General features: G+C 37.8%; 1 protein-coding gene across 2 annotated transcripts in view; it reads left to right on the forward strand.

Moving 5' to 3' along the window:
* Positions 1-19,641, forward strand: part of galt (galactose-1-phosphate uridylyltransferase) — a 162,631-nt gene that overhangs the window by 136,521 nt on the left and 6,469 nt on the right. For both annotated transcript variants that reach the window (XM_048175271.1, XM_048175278.1), the window contains exon 10: positions 12,477-12,631. In XM_048175271.1, coding sequence (XP_048031228.1) covers positions 12,477-12,631 — 155 coding nt within the window. The remainder of the gene's footprint in view (positions 1-12,476; positions 12,632-19,641) is intronic.

Here is a 19,641-nt window from a genome sequence, read left to right on the forward strand (position 1 = left end):
GTTATAATGCATATGCTCATAGAATGTAAATTGAGGTTTATTGCATAGAATGAAATTAATTTTATGCCAGTAATGAAGATACTGTTACAATCGGTGGTTGTAAGCATAAGCACGCACGATGAGGAAGATATAAGTATAACAATCTTTAATAAATCCACAGCCAAGGGTATCCACAGACAGGTTCACAGGAGAGACAACCACACTACACACAAACAATACTGAACAGGAAACACAGGGCTTATATACCCAGGGAAACAAGGAGGGTGATTGAACACAGCTGAATGTGATGATTGGGGTGATCAGTGACCATGGTGACTAACTAGTGGCGGAAAATGGTACAACACGAGTCCAAAACAAGTCCAAAACAGAGTGCACATGTAACAGATACAGGACAGCAGTCATTGAAAAAAACATTTAGCAGCCAGTGGGGATATCTGATCGAGGAGACTAGAGACATTGAGGACCAACTGAAGAGATGGCACAGACACATGGTTATATTATGCTCTAGCTCTGTCTAGCTCTGCTCTCTTTAAAGGGTTAGTTCACCCAAAAAAGAAAATAATGTCATTTATTACTCACCCTCATGTTGTTCTACAGCCGTAAGAGCTTTGTTTATTTTCCGAACACAAATGATGATATTGTTGATGAAATTCAATGGCTCAGTGAGGCCTCTATTGACAGCAAAGCCATTCAAACTCTCAAGGTCCATGAAGGTACTAAAAACATATTTGAAACAGTTCATGTGAGTTCAGTGGTTCTATCTTAATATTAGAAAGTGACAAGAATACTTTTTGTGCACCAAAAAAACTAAATAAAGACTTTTCAACAATATCTACATGGGCCGATTTCAAAACACTGCTGGTGGTTCGGAGCGTGCATCAAACTGACGTAGTCATGTGATTTCAGTAAACAAGGCTTCGTTACATCATAAGCGTTTCGAAATTTTAATGGTTCACCACTGGGGGGCGTGACTTTGGCAGTTTGATACACGCTCTGAACCACTGATTCGAAACAAATTATTCGTTAAGCTTCAAAGCTTCATGAAGCAGTGTTTTGAAATCGCCCATCACTAGATATTGTTGAATAAAGTCGTTATTTGTTTTTTTTTGGCGCACAAAAAGTATTCTAGTCTCTTCATAACATTAAGGTTGAACCACCGTAGTCACATGAACTGTTTTAAATATGTCTTTAGTAGCTTTATGGGCATTGAAAGTGTTAATTGTCTTGCTTGCAAAGCAGGCCTCTCTGAGCCATCGGATTTTAAGAAAAATATCTTAATTTGTTTTTCTGAAGATGAACTAACACTTTAATTCTGCGTTGAAAAATAAGGTGGATATGTTACAAGTACAATCAGGGTCACTAGAGTGAGCTTGTCAAATTGGAATTAATTTGTACTTATACAACTAGAATGCACTTTTGTTCAGATCTTGTAGTTTGTGCACGTCACTGATGTTCTTATGATGTAATTGTTAAACATTGTGGTACATTTCAGACTATATATTCCAAAGTATACTAAATATTTGACTGCCAAATATTTGTCTCCTTTTTTTTTTGCTTGAACTCCGTTGTTTGTTGTGTGATGATTCCTCAATCTTAGCTATAGTTGGTGATGAGAATGACGCACATATGAGGTCAATCGTGTAGTGTTCTCTATAAGGTATGACAGCAAACGAGAAACTGAGCTTTTAAATGTGATCCATTTCTCCTATAGTGTGCACTTGGTCTTAGTGTTGAACTCATCTGCAGAAGCTGTCAAAGTCTCTCCTTCAGTTTAAAAACTAGATGTGTCACTAGTCACTTTTTGAGAATGCATCTCATCTGAGATTGAAAAATTGCCAGATCTACAGCCATTTGTCACAAAGAACTTTTCTTTTGACAGACATTTTATTTTTCTGTCAAAGGAACAACTAGTTTGAAACTTCCAAAGAATTATTTGTCCTGAGGTCCTAGCATTTACACACTGTGTGGTGCAGACTAGTTTAAGTGTATTCAGTTCTATTCTGTCATAAAGTTGCTTCTTTGAATATCTGTTGAAGTAAATCTTCAGAAGAGGGTCACTTTAGTTACCCACCATAACCTCCTGTCTCTTATCCTCCATCGTTCGGATCCACAGGCCATTTCATACCCGACAAATGAATTATCCTCATAAAAGTGATGGCATCGTCCCTAATATGCCATGGTCAGGCTTGTCTGAATAAGCAGCCAGGCATATTAAATCATTCTTACACAGATATTAGGCCTATTCTATCAGAGAAACACTTAAAACACCAGGACGGGCTGCAATTTTCTCCATGCATGTCTGAGGTCTGAAACATTTAAGAATTTCTGTTCTATTTGAGACTCTGTTGTTTTGTGTTATTTTTATATGCAATTCATTTTAAATCCCAGTCTACTTTGCTTCTGTCCGAACAGTCTGAATCATGTTTGTCACCGTGAAACTCCCTCTGTAATTTTTCCACCAAATTGAGCCCAATGACTCATATATCTTTTACAAATGCATCTATGCGGAAAATACGTATAACATTATTTTACTTGGAATCTTAAAAACGGAAAGTTTCTTAAACTGTTTCATCTGTGTTAAAACATGTATCACATATTCTGGACTAAAGATCTGATCGTTGATCTGGTCGTTGCCTTGATCAACCTTTAAGTGGAAAAATTAATTACATTTCTGATCTATAAAAATCTAAGAATCAAAGATTTGTTTAAAAAATAAAAATATTAAAGAAAATATTACAACATTATACAATATAAATGTTCATTTTACATTTATTTAAAATACATTTAAAAGGAAATTACAAATAGTACTCGCAAATACCAAATTATTATTAATATTATTAATATTTCTTATCTAGCAATAATAATAAGTAGAATCTTATTGATTGACACTTTTATAAATGTATTATAAAGCTATTGTAATGCACAATGTAAAACTACATTTTTAAACACTTTTTCTCTTTAAAACCATCCAGAAATGTTCCATTAACTGAAGAATCACCAACATATGGCTCATGTCTATTAATAATCTGTGTTTATTGTATCATTTCATAATGCTCACATTTGTTCATTGATGTGCCATAAGCCCAACTAAAGATGGCGTCTCTCCAAGGTGCCTTTTAGTAAAGATGTTGAGTCTCAATTGGAGCTGAAAGCAGCTTACAGAAGTGTGTGTGAGAGGAGGATACGGCTGAACAGAAGTTTGGCTCTCAATGCTTCCTTTCACAGGGCTGGGAGGAATGGAGAGAACATGGAAAAATTAATGGTTGAAGGAATTTTGCTCGACATTGAAGGCTTCATTAACAATGTAATTCAAGAGAGACACAAGAGTGTGAATGAACAATATATTTATTGGTACTCTGGCTTGCTGTTATCAACTCATTTTCACAATTATTAGAGACTTCATAAACTAGAAATAGTTTACACAAGTTACATGAATGTTACTTGTCTGTTAATTGTCTGTGTTAACAGACAATTAGAGTCAGTGTTGGGGAATGTTACTTTTGAAAATAATATGTTTTTTTGTATTTTATTTTAGATATTATGTTATGTTACATCCATCCATCTACATATTTGGGTAAAAGATTAATAATCACGTAAATACATGGGCAGGGTAACTAGTGTAACTCAAATTCTTTTGATATAGAAGAATATTGTAAGCAACAACTATGTACTAAATATCTTTAATCTCTAATAATTTGCAAGAACTATATTATTCAGTCTCAGAGAGTATTTTGGAGCTACAATGTTTGTACATGCATATTTCACAAATTAATCCTCATTGTGATACCACCTTCAAATACCTTTGTCCCTGATATATTCCAAATAGCTTTCTTTTCCCCAAAGAACCCCCCATATTGATCTGATTCCATTTCAAATTTATTTTGATAAGACCATGCCATGCATGGTCTTAAAAAAAACAAAAAACAATAAAAGCTCTAGAGATGAGGACTGGCATCTCTCCTAAGCTTTGCATCATGGATATAAAGCCTCAGATTAAGTTGGGAACAAACTATTTTCATTAGGCCTGTTTACAAGCCACAATCTGTCAGGGATGGGTGAAGGGATGAGGCGAGGACTCAAGAATGCAGATATGGTCTTTTTATTAATCAAAAAATAAAACCAAACAAACAAAAACTACCCCGTGGGGGAAAACATGACTGGCTGGACTAGGCAAGGTAAGGCAGGACAAGGCAGGAAACAACAGGGAGCAGGTAAACATGATGCACCTTTGACAACGATCTGGCACAGGACTGCAAACATAAGGAGAATAAATAGGGAGAGCAAACAAAGCAGGTAATGAGGAAGGATAGGTGAGGCAAATAAACCAATAAGCAGACAGCAATAAGGGTGGGGTTAGACAGTAGACAGGAGAGCACATGGCACATAGAAACAAACAAGAAATGTGTCCACACAAAAAATGACAACATGAAAGCACGTGGCCAATGAAAAACACAAGCCGCATGATACACAGCACAAGACTACAACAAAGCACCCGGACAACATAAACACGAACCGCGTGCTACACAGAACACAACAACTCAGGCAAACAGAAGAGAGTACAGCCCGAGCAAACTCAAAACTGCATGCTCACACAACGAGACCAGAGCAACAGATGGCAAACACATGAATGTCCAAACCCGACACCAAACTAGACCAAAGTGCCGGTGTTGTGCCGAATTCCTACCCCGGCCAAATTATTACCCCCCTAGTATTGGTAGGTTTAGGATTTGGTGTGTGGGAGGGGTTGGGATTAGGGGTTGGGTTAGGATTAGGCAATGAGATAGCAACTTCAACGAGGGGGGCAATAATTTGGCAGGGATTCAAAATTTGACACAACACCAGTATTCGAATACCACACTCCGCACAGAAAACATCTCATGTGGACAAAAGAGCGTATATATGCTCCGAACAAACTTGAAACTGCACGCTCACAATGACGAGACAATATGTGTGTCAGGGCTCTGTCACCAAACCAAGAATAAACCAGACTGAAGTGACAGAACCCTGACACAGTCAGATGAGTAAGGCTAGTTGTTTAGAAAAGTTGTTTTCTCAATATTTCTGTATAAAAATCAGGTTACGGCAGATTTCGAGGCACATATTTATTCATTTATTTTCATTAGTGGTGCTTGATGAGATAGACAGGGTAGACTATAAAACCGCCAGAACAATCCCATGGAATAGAAGTGGGGTCTTTTTACTTGGCATCACCCACCCTTCATCCTCACAACCACATATGCTAAAAGCCACCAAGAAAATCTTTGCAACCACTTAGAAATAGGTTAAAACAACTCAAAACAAACACTTTAGCAACTGCATAGCAGTACCCTGGCAATCTCAAACCAATGCCAAGTTTACACTACAGGATTGTAAGCCCGATTTAAGCCCGATTTGCAAGTTAACGAGCCCATTGACAAGTCGGGCTGTAATCAGGGGAAAATCAGCGGGTAATCGGCGCTTGCCTATCTTTATGTGTGAACTACTCAATGATGCATCGAAGACGCTAGCTGATGCGTCGCCGACACCTCGCAGACGCCAGACAAATATCTAGCATGCTAACTATCTGGACCTGTCGGCCGACTCGATATCCTGTGGTGTCACGTGTCGCGACGCAACAGCCAATGAAATATACACCGATGTCTATGGAAGCAGCAATAACAATCCATTCAAATATAATTTGCCGACGTTTATTCATATCAAATACACTACAAAGTAACTATAAAGCTCACTCACTCTATTGTTCTCCCAGCTCACCGGCCACATGTATTTCGGGATAAATGTATGAATTCACGTTATATATTACGATCAAGGTCATTATATAGGTTTTTAAATGACAATACACTCACTTGCACGTATTTGAGAATCGGAATATCAAATAGTTGATGACATGGTAAGAAAAGCAACACATCTGTCGTATAGTGTGGCTGGCTGGCCGCGGTGTGTCATGTGACAAGCATGACGTGTCGTCATGGAAACAATAAAGGGAAACGTTCTAAAATAACAGTCGCCTTAACTCTGGGAGGTCAGCCAGAATCTTTTAAACTTATGTAAACTAAAATTTAATCTAATTTCCTCCCAACATCCATTTTCAAGTCATTGGTTGACAGAGTTGTCGTCAGCTCGTGTAGTGTGTATCCTCCTGTTGCAGATCATTGTCACGCAGTGTGAACACCACAACGACTTAAAAACTCCACAGCGAGTCTTGTAACGTCTTTTAGTGTGAACTTGGCTCTAGCAGTCATGCTAAAAAAACACTTAGCAAACACATAGAACTGCATAGTTTTGGAAGGACCAAGTACCACTCATATTTTCTTCAGCCATCTGTAAACAACCTGATAAATTCTCTGTACTTAAATCTGTCAGTCTTGTTCCCATGAGCACAAAAGATTCCAGCAGTGGCAGCCTCAGAGTCTTGCTGTCCTAACCACCTGATGCTAGCTGTATGTTGAGAACATCTAGTACTGTATCTGATGGACAAGACGTTAGAAATGGTACAGAAGGACTCAGTGATTGTTCAGTACATGGTCAGCATGTCCACCTCCTACAGTGTGTGTGAGTGAGTCTCCTCAGATACAGATACCTTATGAAGAGAGCTGAAGATTTTATTGAGAGGATAATATGTTTCTCTCCACTCAGTAATAGAGAGCCAAGTTAGAAAATTACAGAAAGTGATGTGTGCAACCTGTCCAGGACATATTTCACTCCAAGAGCAATGTATGAAATAAGATCCTGGCCACAATACTCAAGCTTCACTTCACTGTTTTAGTTTTAGGAGACCTCAACTTTGATTTAATGTTTGGAAAAGAGAAAAGTCACATTTAATAAAGGATGCCATTACACATTGTGTCCTATGAAAAGCTTGTTATTTTGTTTCCAATGGAGCTCATTAGTTTGGGAAAAGAAAATATTTGTTTTTTGTCAGTGAAGGCACAAAGGCATTCTGATGAGCCGGGGAGGTAGCTTTAGCGGGCTAATTAGCGCGCAGCTCTGTTGTGTTTTAGCAGCATGGCGACTTTCACTGTTAATGATCCGCTCTTGCTGATGTCACCTTCTGGTTCTGACTTCCTTTTGGTTCCTCGAATAAGTTTTACTTTTGGCAAATATAGGAACAATCTGCTGGCTGAATTTTAGGCTTTTCACACTTGAGATAGTTAACTCTGGGTCATTCTAAACCCTGGGTAAACGGAACCCTGGGTTGTCTTGCTTCACATTTCACACTGCTCATAATTTACCCAGGGTTAACAAAGGTTTGTGATTCTTTTTGTGATTATTATTATTATTTATTTTTTTTGTGATTGAAGGAACATGTTCACCAATTATTTAATGACAAAGTAGCTTTCTCGTGGTCTCATTATGTATAGATCAATATTTATCTTGTTTCATTCATCATATTTAGAGAGCCTTTTGCAGTGCATTATGGAATTGCATTCTCCTTGAAGTATAGATACACAGTGTTATTTTATTATCACTGAGATACTATTGCAGTGTTTATTAATATTTTGAATCAATACCAATATTTAGGTTTTTATTATTTTCCTTTTTTATTTTAGCTAAAGTTTTTGTATGTAAAATTTTTACTTTTAGTTATACAAGTACAGTACATTAAATTAAACTAAATGAAAATTAGAAATCTTGGCAATTACCTGAAATAAAATGGTTATTTATTTATTTATTTTTATGTGTATTTTATTTTATTTGAGTTAATTTTTCTTTTATTTCAAGCAACTATTTATTTATGGTTTTAGTTGTATTTAACTAAAATAATCCTGCTACAATGTTGCTTCAAAATTTTCCCAATAGTATAGCACATGCTGCGTACCTTTTGGAACAGCATTCACTTTAAGACCAATTGCCTTAAAATGCTACCTACATAGGCGGCTCAATTGGTTTTGTAACATGGCTCATAAGAGGGTTTTGTGACATCATCAGAAAAGGAAATTTGTTTTAGATTTTTTTCACTTTTATTTTATTTTATTCATTTCTTTGTTCACTGGGGAAAAGTTCTAAACGAATGTTGACCTCCAACAGAGATATATACATAATTATAATATATAGTTATCCTCTATAATAGCAGATGAAGGTATATTGAGGCATGTCAGTTGAAGGCTATAAGAAGAACAAAGACCACATAATCATCAAGAGCATCTGACCAGGTGGCTTTCAGTCTGTTTTGGCACATCTAGCATGTTGAACAGGTTTTAGCCTCCATCACTCAAGGCTGTTGGAGCTTAGGATGGGCTGTATATAATTTTTCGGCAAGAAATTAAATGTATTTCATATTGAAAATTTAATCAGGATGTTGAAGGCCACTTTTATGGATTCATATATTTAGCTGGAGAACCAGGATAAACAGTCATGGCACATTATTTAGACTGTGAATGGAAAATTGCCAGCCAGTCACTGTAACTAGTGGAACTTTTCAGTGCTGAAATCCTGCTTTTACTGTCATTGAAGTTGTTTATTTTATGGCCATTTCTGCACACTGGTGCAAATTGGGAATTATTAGATAGCTTCAGTCTTTTCCAAACAAGTACCTTTGTGGACAAGATATGTGAAGACTTTAATTGAATAAAAGCTCTAAAAGCACACCTTGAATTCAGCTTGCCTTATTATTTAGCTAATCCTTTTCATCTTGGAGGGTCCATTGAAGACAGACTTTATTAATTCCACAATCTAAAGTCATAATCATTTAGTCACCCGTTCCAAACATGCATGATTTTTTTACCCCCTGTGAGGCTTGAAATTAGTTAGTTGCTCTTTTCCACAGAAATAAAAACAAATGGTGCAGTGGCTGCCAAACTCCAAAAAGTAGTGTATATTTTATATGATTTTTACAATATGTAAGTCTTCTGAGTCCATACAATAACCTAAATTTTAAGTTGTAATTCAAACAACAACATGCTTTGAATTCCAGTTGAAATTTGCAGTAAGAATGAGCTCCTATTTTTATTAAGAGCAAACTTCTGGTCTTTTTTGCATTATATATTATCAAAAAGAGCAGAATCTGCTCTGTTTTGATGCACTATTGTCACTGCTAATGAGGTAACCAAAATTAGCATTGCTTCAGCCTTGATTTTAATTGGTTGTTGTGAAAATGAAGTGTTTTTGTCTGTGTGTATGTATGTGGGGTTGGGGTGGTGTTCCTCACTTATATAGTGAAATATTATGACAACCAACACCAGTAAAATGTCCTCACTAGTTTAAAAAGCCTTTTAAATGGCTAAAACATGTTTTTATTTAGTGTTTTGCACGTTACTGTGATGGGTAGGTTTAAGGATAGGGGTTGGGTTAGGCCATAGAAAATATCATTAACCCATAGATGCAAACTCCTCACCTTTCAGTGACAACTCACCTTTTTGAGATCAAAATAGGTTACCTATGGGATTTGCATAGATCCAATGAGAAAGTGTTTTATAGGGGGCGGGGTCTTACAAGGGTACTTGTGAACTTAAAAGGGTAAATAAAGAACTGTACAGTGCTTCCTTTACTCTTTACTTTAAAAACTATGTCTATAAACTATAATATTTTATGTATTTAAAGTTTGAGATGTGGGAACGGTGAAGAGACAGTTTGCATTTTAGCGCAGTATTTCCATCTAATCAGCCAATACCATATTAAATAGCATGCATAGCACTTCATCTTTTATAACATGACCCAATGTTGATTTTGGTAAAATGTTGCAACAATATGTTATTATTATTATTATTATTATTATTATTATTATTATTTTGTGAAAAATTAGTTTTGGACATATAAGGTAATAAAAAAATAAATTTAAAAAACTACAAATGAGCATATAAAGCAAATATCTTTAAAAAAAAAAAAATCCATGCGGAGCATGACCCCCTGCCCCATTGAATGTTCTCACCTTTTTTCCCCCTTACCTTTTTGCATCCCTGTTAACCTCATATAAAATCAATGGAAGTCTATGCAATGTCCTCAGTAATATAGTGCATATAGACTTCAACAAAAGTTGGGTGGTTCATTAGTATTCAGCATTATTCATGAATCCTAATAATGGTACAGGAGGGTCTTGCTCAAGGCAAGGCATATGAACAATCCAGATTGCATGCAATGTTCACTCTTTTATTAGAAAAGATGACATCACTATAATTGGTAAACTGACATGGAATGTCTTGTAGAGCTCAGATCACCAAACTTGATATTCTTGGCCATTGTGCCAAGTGTTTTTACACGTTCAGACTGTTTATATTAGGTACAGTATTGGGGAATCTGAGCCTTACATTATTTTCACTGGCACGGATGAAAACGGCCGCTAGCCAGCGATCTCTACATACTTTCGTACTGCATTGAAGTAACCCCCGAGAGCCGAGAGCCAAATGTAAAGCAGGAACGTCAACAAACTCGAGAAGAAACCCAAGATGGGCCAAAAAGAGATGTGTGTGCATGTGAGTGCTGGGAAGTAAGACCCTGTAACATCCAGCTAGCATGAGGCAGTCGAGAAAATGCCAGCAAAGGAAATGAACAGCCGTTTCACTGGAGCAGTCAGGATGAATCTGATTTAACTTGCATGATATGCTTTTCATTCATTACATGGGGATAAGAGAGGGGGCTCTGGGATTGGGCGGACGGCCAAACCACTGGTTCTCACAGCCATTTTATAACTTAATATGCACCGTGAAACCTTACGAGAGATGTCTCGCATGCCACTGGCATCCAAAGGTTCGCAGGCCCTGTTATTGTACATTGGCTGGGTTCTTAATTAAGGCTTAAGTTTCTGTGGTTTGTTCTGTTCAGCATATTCAGCTTTGATGTAGCCACATACGATTCTTTCACTTGTAAGAAAGATGGATGCCAAGTCAGTATGATCGGACTGAATCATGCAGCCAGTAATTTGTGACTTTTTTGAAGGGTTCTGAGAATGACCTCCATCGGGATAGCAAGCATTTTTTGATCTGTCTGATCTGTTGCTGAAAATGAAACACATAGTAAACTTAATGAGCCATTGCATGCTGCGTCTTAACATCTTAATGGAAATGCCTGAACTTTCATTTCCTTTCAAAGATCACATCTGTTCTGTCAATGGAGGTCATGACATCATTCTAGAATCAATAAGAAATTAAACTTCACCCTATTACTTTCTTTAAAAATGTTCTTGGTCTTATTTTATACATTTCATCATGGAAAGTTATTCCAAAAAAACCTTTGTCTTTGTAATCTTTCGTCAAATAATAACTTGGTCTAAGGGCAAATAGCAGCTATTTAGGCTATTATTGTAGGTGATGCTTTCTGTTTTATGCAGTGGTTTAAGGCCCTGATATACTTACGGCGAAGTTCATTTTCGTTCTTCAGAAAAATACGTTTGAAATACCTTTGCAGCGATTTACTGTTAGCGAACATCTTGATGCTGTCTAGCTGCTGAGAGTGAATATATAAATATGTGCTGTGTGCTTTCCTCTCCATAACAAAATAAACGCATCAAAAATGACAGTGGTGAGAAAACAGCAGTTAAGAAGGCATCTGATCATAGCGATGTGGATGTTTGCACCAGCTCTGCAATTCAGCGCAATAGATTGCTTTAAATCAAGCAGCTTTATAGTATTACGCATGAAAAAAGCAGTGTCAGTGTCTCTTTCAATTAGAATTACAACTTTAATTCATTTCATTTAATACTATAAAGCAGCTCTAAAGTTTGTTTTTACTCACGTCTGACCTCGGCCAAATGAACCAGAGAAGATTTACTTGTCAAAGAAGGCGGAGCCTCAGAGCCACACTTACCTATTATGTAATGGTCATGGACCAATGGTACTTCAAGGGTGTTTACTAGCCAGAGTGAACTCTTCCAGAATGTTCTCTTTGGTGAGCTGTTTGATTTTTGTACGAAATTAAGTCACACCAGTTCCTCCTTTGATTTCGCTTAAAATGTATCGGGGCCTTTACAGTAAAAGGAATAGTTACCCAAACATTTCCTAAAAGGTTTTATACATACAATGAAAGGCAATCTGCTGTTGTTTTAAACCCCAGTGCCTCTCATTTTATGAACAAAAATGAAGAAAGAAAGTCATACAGGTTTGGGATGACATAATTTTTTGTTTACTGACAGTAATAGTATATCTGCAATAATAGTATATCATTATTGATTCAGAAAAAAAAAGAAGCGTTATCAGTAGGATATGCATGGATGATCCACGTATCTTGGCTCCCAACAGATAGAGGTTAATATCAATATAGCTACAATATACTACATTTTCATTCTTCCCACAATCCACTGCAAACTCGCTTTTAGGTCTGACTTTATTCTGGTGTGTAACAACCCCATTTTACCATCAAATCTATTCTGGATGGATAAAATCCTCTTTTTTTCGCATTTAAAATCATTTGGAAATATGACACATTATGGAATAAAATTGGGTTGGACATATTTTGTTTTAAGTTTTAAATTAAATGATGATGCTCTTAGTAATGTCCAATTGCAGTACATGTATGTGTGGTAACAGTTGTTGTCTGTACTCCAGGGGCTCCGACAGGAAGTTATCTAAAGGAAGACATGAGCCACTGGCAGCTACATGCTCACTACTATCCTCCTCTACTGCGATCCGCAACCATCCGCAAGTTTATGGTTGGATATGAAATGCTAGCTAATGAACAGAGGGATCTTACACCTGAACAGGTATGTTTTTTTTCTTTTTTTTTCCTTCTTTTTTTTTAAATCACAGTTTACAATAACATGTTCTAGTCTTTGGCATTAGCCTTTTTTTTGGGGGGGGGGGGTGAAAACATAATAATTGTTATTGTTGTTGTTATTATTATTATCAACATCATTATTATTATCTGTAACGCAGTTCGTAAATATGGGAACAAGGAGGCGGGAACCGGCGAACATTCAACGTAACTTTAATTCAAAATAAACAAAGAACAAAACGAAAGTAATATACAAACATAATAAAACATAAAATAATATCCAGGCCTGGTCCTCCCTCTTCCGTCACAGTAGTTGGTCCGGTTCCCCGACACACTGCCGCTTGGTCCTCAGCCTGCCAAGAGGCTCTTCCTCGCGGTGCCATGCGGTGGCACTGGACGCTCGGTGGACGGCCCGATCCTTGACCGCCTCCTAGCGGCCGGCGATGGCTCCTCCGACTGAGGGCAGCCGGCAGCGAGTCCCCTGTTCCCTGCTCCTCCCCTTTATGGCGGACGGCAGCAGGCTCCGGCCCACGGCGAACGGCAGCGACTCCTCCACTCCCTCTTGGACGGCAGCCACCCCACCTCGTCCCAGGGGCACGGCCTCGAGCTCTCCGTCCCACCTGCCACTAGGCTCCAGCACCACCGCCTCGGGCATACTCTCGCGGTCTTCACACTTCCGCGCTGCCCGAACTCCGCAGCACCGCGATCCCCCTCAGCAGCGAGGGCTCTCCGACAGCATGTCCCTCCTTCCTCCCGGGTTTCGGCACCAATGTAACGCAGTTCGTAAATATGGGAAGAAGGAGGCGGGAACCGGCGAACATTCAACGTAACTTTAATTCAAAATAAACAAAGAACAAAACGAAAGTAATGCCGGCAGACCCTCGCGGAAGTCTGCCGGCCACACAAACATAATAAAACATAAAATAATATCCAGGCCTGGTCCTCTCTTGTCCGTCACGGTCGTCGCTCCTCCTTTTATGCTCCCGGAGCTCCTCCGTGAGAGACTCAAGGCCGGTGCGCCTCCCAGGTGATGCTCGTTATCACTTGCGTCACCGGCCTCGCGCCATTCCCTCACGGCTCTCGCCCGCCCTGCTCGTCACATTATCTTTTAATGTTAACGTGTATCTTATCAGGCTTTTGTCTGTTGTTTTTTTTTGTTTTTTTGTTATTTTTTTTAACATGACTCTTAGCACACCTTTGGTTCTCTGTAAATGTGCATCTGTGTCTACACGCTTGATAGGAAATAAAAAGAGTGAGCAATGTCCTGTTTGGTCACAAAATTTGCCAAGACCGCTTGGATCAGGTCACAGATTCTCGTTTACAGCCTTGTTTTGGGTTTCAATTTAATGCCTAAGCAGACCTGTATATTGTTTTCTTCTCCTGACTCAGGAGTGTTTTTTATCTGTCTTTCCACTACATTTAGAGTTTCCACTAAGCTTTAGTTTCCCAATTATTCCTAGTTCAACACCCAAGATGTAGATAACCTCTTTCTTAATGCCAGGTTTTTATGACCTAACATTACTCAGCCCCGTTTCTCCAAAGCCACAGGTTATAAATGGCTTCTGAATGGTTTTCCTGACAGCTGATGCTGTCAGATTTTTTAATAATTGGCCAGTGAGGCTACTTTTGTTGTTTACCGCAAAGAGTCTTAAAGGACTGTTATAATGTCACACTTAACAGTTTCTGACTTCTTCTTGCAGTACTGAGCTACAGTTCTAAGTATCATTGGAAGAGAGCAGCATTCGATTAATTCACACTGACTCATATTTCCAGCAGTTCTGCACCTACTTCACCTGCTTCATTAATGTGTCCAGTCAGGTGGGACTTACTTCCACCGTCTAAGTGTTTCTGTCAGGCACACCCAGGCCAGGGTGACCCTGCTCAGTCTGATGCTGTCATGTGAGCGAAGGGAACAGAAATTGAGTCCCCTATTTTCCTGTCTCCTTTTTCTCATTGCGGCCACCGAAAGAAGGAGGATAAGGGTGCAGCACGTTACGCTCCTGATTGATGCCCATCTGGATGTATTGATTGATAGCTTGATCAAATTACAGCCTTCCATCCAGAGGTTGTCAGGACACTGGCTGTCAACGCTGATCCGTCACGCTGTGACTCTGTCCGTCGCACCGACTTGGGTCCAATCACCGGCCCCCCTCCTGACAGCAATCCGAGCCCTTTTCACACTCCTCGCAAACCCATTTCCCCCCAGCTTGTCCACCTGAATGTGAAATTTATCAGCAGGCGGTGAGCGTTATCAGTCCTAAACCAGGACATCTGTTTTTCTCCGAGCTAAACGAGTGAGAATGGTTTGGGCTGCTATAAATTGGACTTGGTTATCTGTCGACCTGACCTCTGTCAACTGAGCTGGATTGCGATTGGTGGGGAATTCAAAGCCAAGTTAGCGTGTGGGCACACTAGAGTGACCAGTCCAGACTTTACAAGCCAATATTGTGCCCCCAGTGGACTCTGTTTACCCTGATAATTAGTCTTAGCTTTAGTTTGATTCAGTGGTTCACCTCACAATACTATATTGATGTTCGTACACCAACTTTTCACATTAGTATTTTTGAGAAAAAGAGATTCAAGTCTATGAGAAGATGAAACTGAAATAAGAATATAATTGGCTCCACAAGTTATCTGGCTGCTCATAGTTATAGTGTCTTTGACAATGAAGTTGTAGCTTCCTTCTGAAGATTCAGACTCTGATTTGGTGTGTCACGGATAGACATAGACATATGTCAGCTTGAGGAAAGGCTCATTAACATCAAGGACGTTAACTGTAACTATAAAGGGCCAGACAATAACTGTAACTATAAAGGGCCAAATTTACTAACAGCTTTCACCAGCGCAAACCCTCTTTTCGAGTTAAAAAAATACTGTCGGGATTTACTAAAGACACGCAGTGCAAAATTAGCACTGAAAAGGCGTAGACTGAGTTGTTTTTGCGGCTGACCTTATTGCATATGCATTTGAAGGAGTTTCCCTTTCAGACCAATGTGATCTCATGAGAATATATGTGTATTTTTACATAAAGTGTGGTTCTACCACACATACATTTACTTACGTTTTCATACACACAAAAACATACAACATTGACGTATTTATAGCACTAAAATGTTAAAATACTTACGTATTAACAGCAATAAAATGTAAATCATGTAACGTAAAGTGTGAATTTATATGAATTCCCATGTATTAATATTAAAATCGTGACATTAAATCTTTTAAATCTGTTGTATGCATTCAATTGTCATATCAATACATGTTTTCACATTTTTTGAATACAGTTTACTCATCTACTTAATATGAAATAACATTTCTGTTCGTGACTTGTGCTGCAAACTCGTTTCGGAGGATTACATAATGGTAAACAAGGCTACAATTTGACACCTTATGAATAAAATTTCTATAATTGTTTAACCATTTTGTAATATTTAGTTTGTTTGCTGTGCAACACAGAAGGCGTTTTCTCCTATGCAGCGACTGACAATACAACCATAAGATACACCAAAGCACAACATAAATTCACATCAATTTTATTTGATTGCTTTATTCCATATCTTTAGAATCCATATGTTTGTAAGGAACAGATCTGAATCCAGCCCTTTACCCATCAATCTTCATTCTCAGCAGCAGCGACCGTCTCAGTCAAAGTCTGCCCTCGTTATGATTCAAATTTGAAAGTAGCGCCACCCTCAAGAAGTTTTACAGCACTGATATCGAACGCTCATTGGTTCTCATGTGCTTCGTCACAGATTGCGACATGCCCTGTTTCAGTGGATTGACATTTTAAATGAGTGCGCGCTTTCACAGCGGAAGCCGGATTCATCATATTTTCATGGATTAATAATAATGATAATGATAATAATGCTCTGTACCCTATAAAAAACTATTACTTCCAGAGAGGAACTCATCATTTGAACTACTTTTGGTACCACTTTTGACATTTTCGCAATAAATAAATTGTGATTATGCTTGTTTAATTTATAATCACTAATAAATTAGTGATTATGCTTGTTTGTCTGATATTCTTTTATTTATAACAGTACGGAGTTTTAAGAAATGTTTATGGGTAGATTTAGGATTAGCGGCTCAAAATATCATTTTAATGTTATATTTTTACTAAAATTGTCATTTTCCTACACATTTATGTCCAATATGTTTTATTCTTTTAACATTCTGTATAAAATGGGTATGTTTAGGTTCGGGGTGGGGTTTAGTGATCTTACGTTCATCTACAAAATGATAAAATGGAAATTATACATTTATCTTTATGACATGAAAGATTTGTAAATATTTTAAGTTTTTCTGCTGTAAAAACGTAAGTACTTAATTTGCACGTCAGCAGTAGATCATGTGCAAAACTTGCCACTCCCATTGGCACATTTGTGGAATTGAGCTCTCATGCTAATTTGCCCCGTTTAGTAAATATGGCCCAAAGTTTGAATAATCATTCTAATTCTATGAGAAGAGGGAAGTCCACACCACAACTAATGATAATGACATGTTAGAATCACTTTAAGATTGCTTTTTTTATATATATACAGCTGATGAACGATAAAAACATTGACAGCTAATCAGAATCTACCTGACTTTAAAAAGACTGAGCATTTAAAGCAGCAGATGACATAATTGCAGCATGCTTAAAATTAAAGGTGCTGTAGAACGTGTTTTCAAAAGATGTTAGTCTAAGGTGTCCCCTGAATGTGTCTGTGAAGTTTCAGCTCAAAATACCCCATAGATTTTTTTTTATTCATTTTTTTAACTGCCTATTTTGGGGCATCATTAAATATGCACCGATTCAGGCTGCGGCCTCTTAAAATTTTCGTGCTCCCCACCCCCCAAGCTCGCGACAGCAAAAACAGAGTTCACACAGCTAATATAACCCTCAAAATGGAACTTTACAAAGTGTTCGTCATGCAACATGTCTAATCGCATAAGTACAGTGTTTATTTGGATGTTTACATTTGATTCTGAATGAGTTTGATAGTGCTCCATGGCTAAAGCTAACATTACACACTGTTGGAGAGATTTATAAAGAATGAAGTTGTGTTTATGAATTATACAGACTGCAAGTGTTTAAAAATGAAAATAACGACAGTCTTGTCTCTGTGAATACAGTAAGAAACGATGGTAACTTTAACCACATTTAACAGTACATTAGCAACATGCTAACGAAACATTTAGAAAGACATTTACAAATATCACTAAAAATATCATGGATCATGTCAGTTATTATTGGTCCATCTGCCATTTTTCGCTATTGTCCTTACTTGCTTACCTAGTCTGATGATTCAGCTGTGCACAGATCCAGACGTTAATACTGGCTGCCCTTGTGTAATGCCTTGAACATGAGCTGGCATATGCAAATATTGGGGTCATACATATTAATGATCCCGACTGTTACGTAACAGTCGGTGTTATGCTGAGATCCGCCTGTTCTTCGGAGGTCTTTTAAACAAATGAGATTTATATAAGAAGGAGGAAACAATGGTGTTTGAGACTCACTGTACATCATTTCCATGTACTGAACACTTGTTATTCAACTATGCCAAGATAAATTCAGTTTTTAATTCTAGGGCACCTTTAAAATTGTTATTGTGTGTGTGGCGGATGCGAATACATTTATCATTATAGTTATCTTTATAGTTTTCGTTCTTGGTATGAACAGAGCTTAATTTACTGATCGTAGTAAAAACAAATTTGCTTGTTCATTTTATGTTTTGAAATGACTTTCGTTATGTCGAAATCACAAGAAAATTAAGTCAAGATTTTGAGATAAGACAGAAAAATTTAATAATGTTTTGGCCCTTTGGGCTTAGATAGACTCCCTCTTCTAGTTTGATTGCTATAAATAAACATCTAACGTTTGGAACAATAATTATTTGAAGACAGTGTTCTAATTTTTTTAGGGTGAACTACATAATCTCATTAGGCCAGAATTGAAAACAGGATGTGCAACACTGCTCAACAAGTCAAAACTCACATACGCCATAGCCATATTTACACCTAACTGGTTCCTAGCACGCACAAGCACATATTCATTTGCCGATTATTGCCAAGTATTACGTGACTCTTAGTAGGGACTAGTAGGGTAATGCGGTGGACGCTTTTTTAAAATCTTTGGCGCTCAAACGTCATGACTGAACGGCTTTCGTTTGGAATATCGTGCTGAACCTCTGGGATGATTTAATGTGCTGTAACATTTATTATGGCTTTATGAATGCGGCACTCCCATGGTGAGCCCAGCTGCCAGTGTTTATGAGACTGACCTCTCACTCAACGGCAGCAACAGGCTCCATCAACCCGTGCCGCCGCAGCAGTTGCAAAGGAATTAAAGTGTTGTGGCTGAGAGATTGGATCAGGAAGTGACACAGCCGCTAGGATGTTTAATCACACCCCTGCAGGGACTTATCTCAGGAGAGAGTGGGCGACTGGTGGTTCCTCTACTGTGAGCGCTAGACATGAATACAAAGTCTGTCGTCGCTGGAGGGTCTGGGTCACACTGTGTGTTTTTCATAATGTGCTTTCATAGCAATCTGCCTTTTTTGCTACAGTTTTATTTTTCAAATTTATGTCTCTATCTCAGCAAATTGTGTAGATGTTTATGTGGTCCAGGCATTTCTAGAGAACTCTATATAGCGGAGACTGGAGCTAGTTGTCACGTAAATATTTCTCAGCACAGGTTTATTTTCTGTAAGTTTCTGTATATAGAGATGTATCTGAAGGTCAAATCTAATTTAATCTAATCTAATTTATTCAAATATATGATATGTAATTTATTATTTTCTTTTTATTTGGAACTTGACATGTAAAATGTTATATAGGACTACACTAGCGTTCAAGAGTTTGGGATCAGTAAAAGATTTTTTTATTATTATTTTAATATGTTCCTTGAGGTTCACTTTTAATGTTAATTTTTTTTTTTTTTTTTTTTTTTTTTTTTTTTTTGCACACAAAAAAAACCAAAACAAATAAATATGAGGAAAAGCAATTATTTAA

The sequence above is a fragment of the Megalobrama amblycephala genome, linkage group LG2 (assembly GCF_018812025.1).
Source record: "Megalobrama amblycephala isolate DHTTF-2021 linkage group LG2, ASM1881202v1, whole genome shotgun sequence".
NCBI lineage: Eukaryota > Metazoa > Chordata > Actinopteri > Cypriniformes > Xenocyprididae > Megalobrama > Megalobrama amblycephala.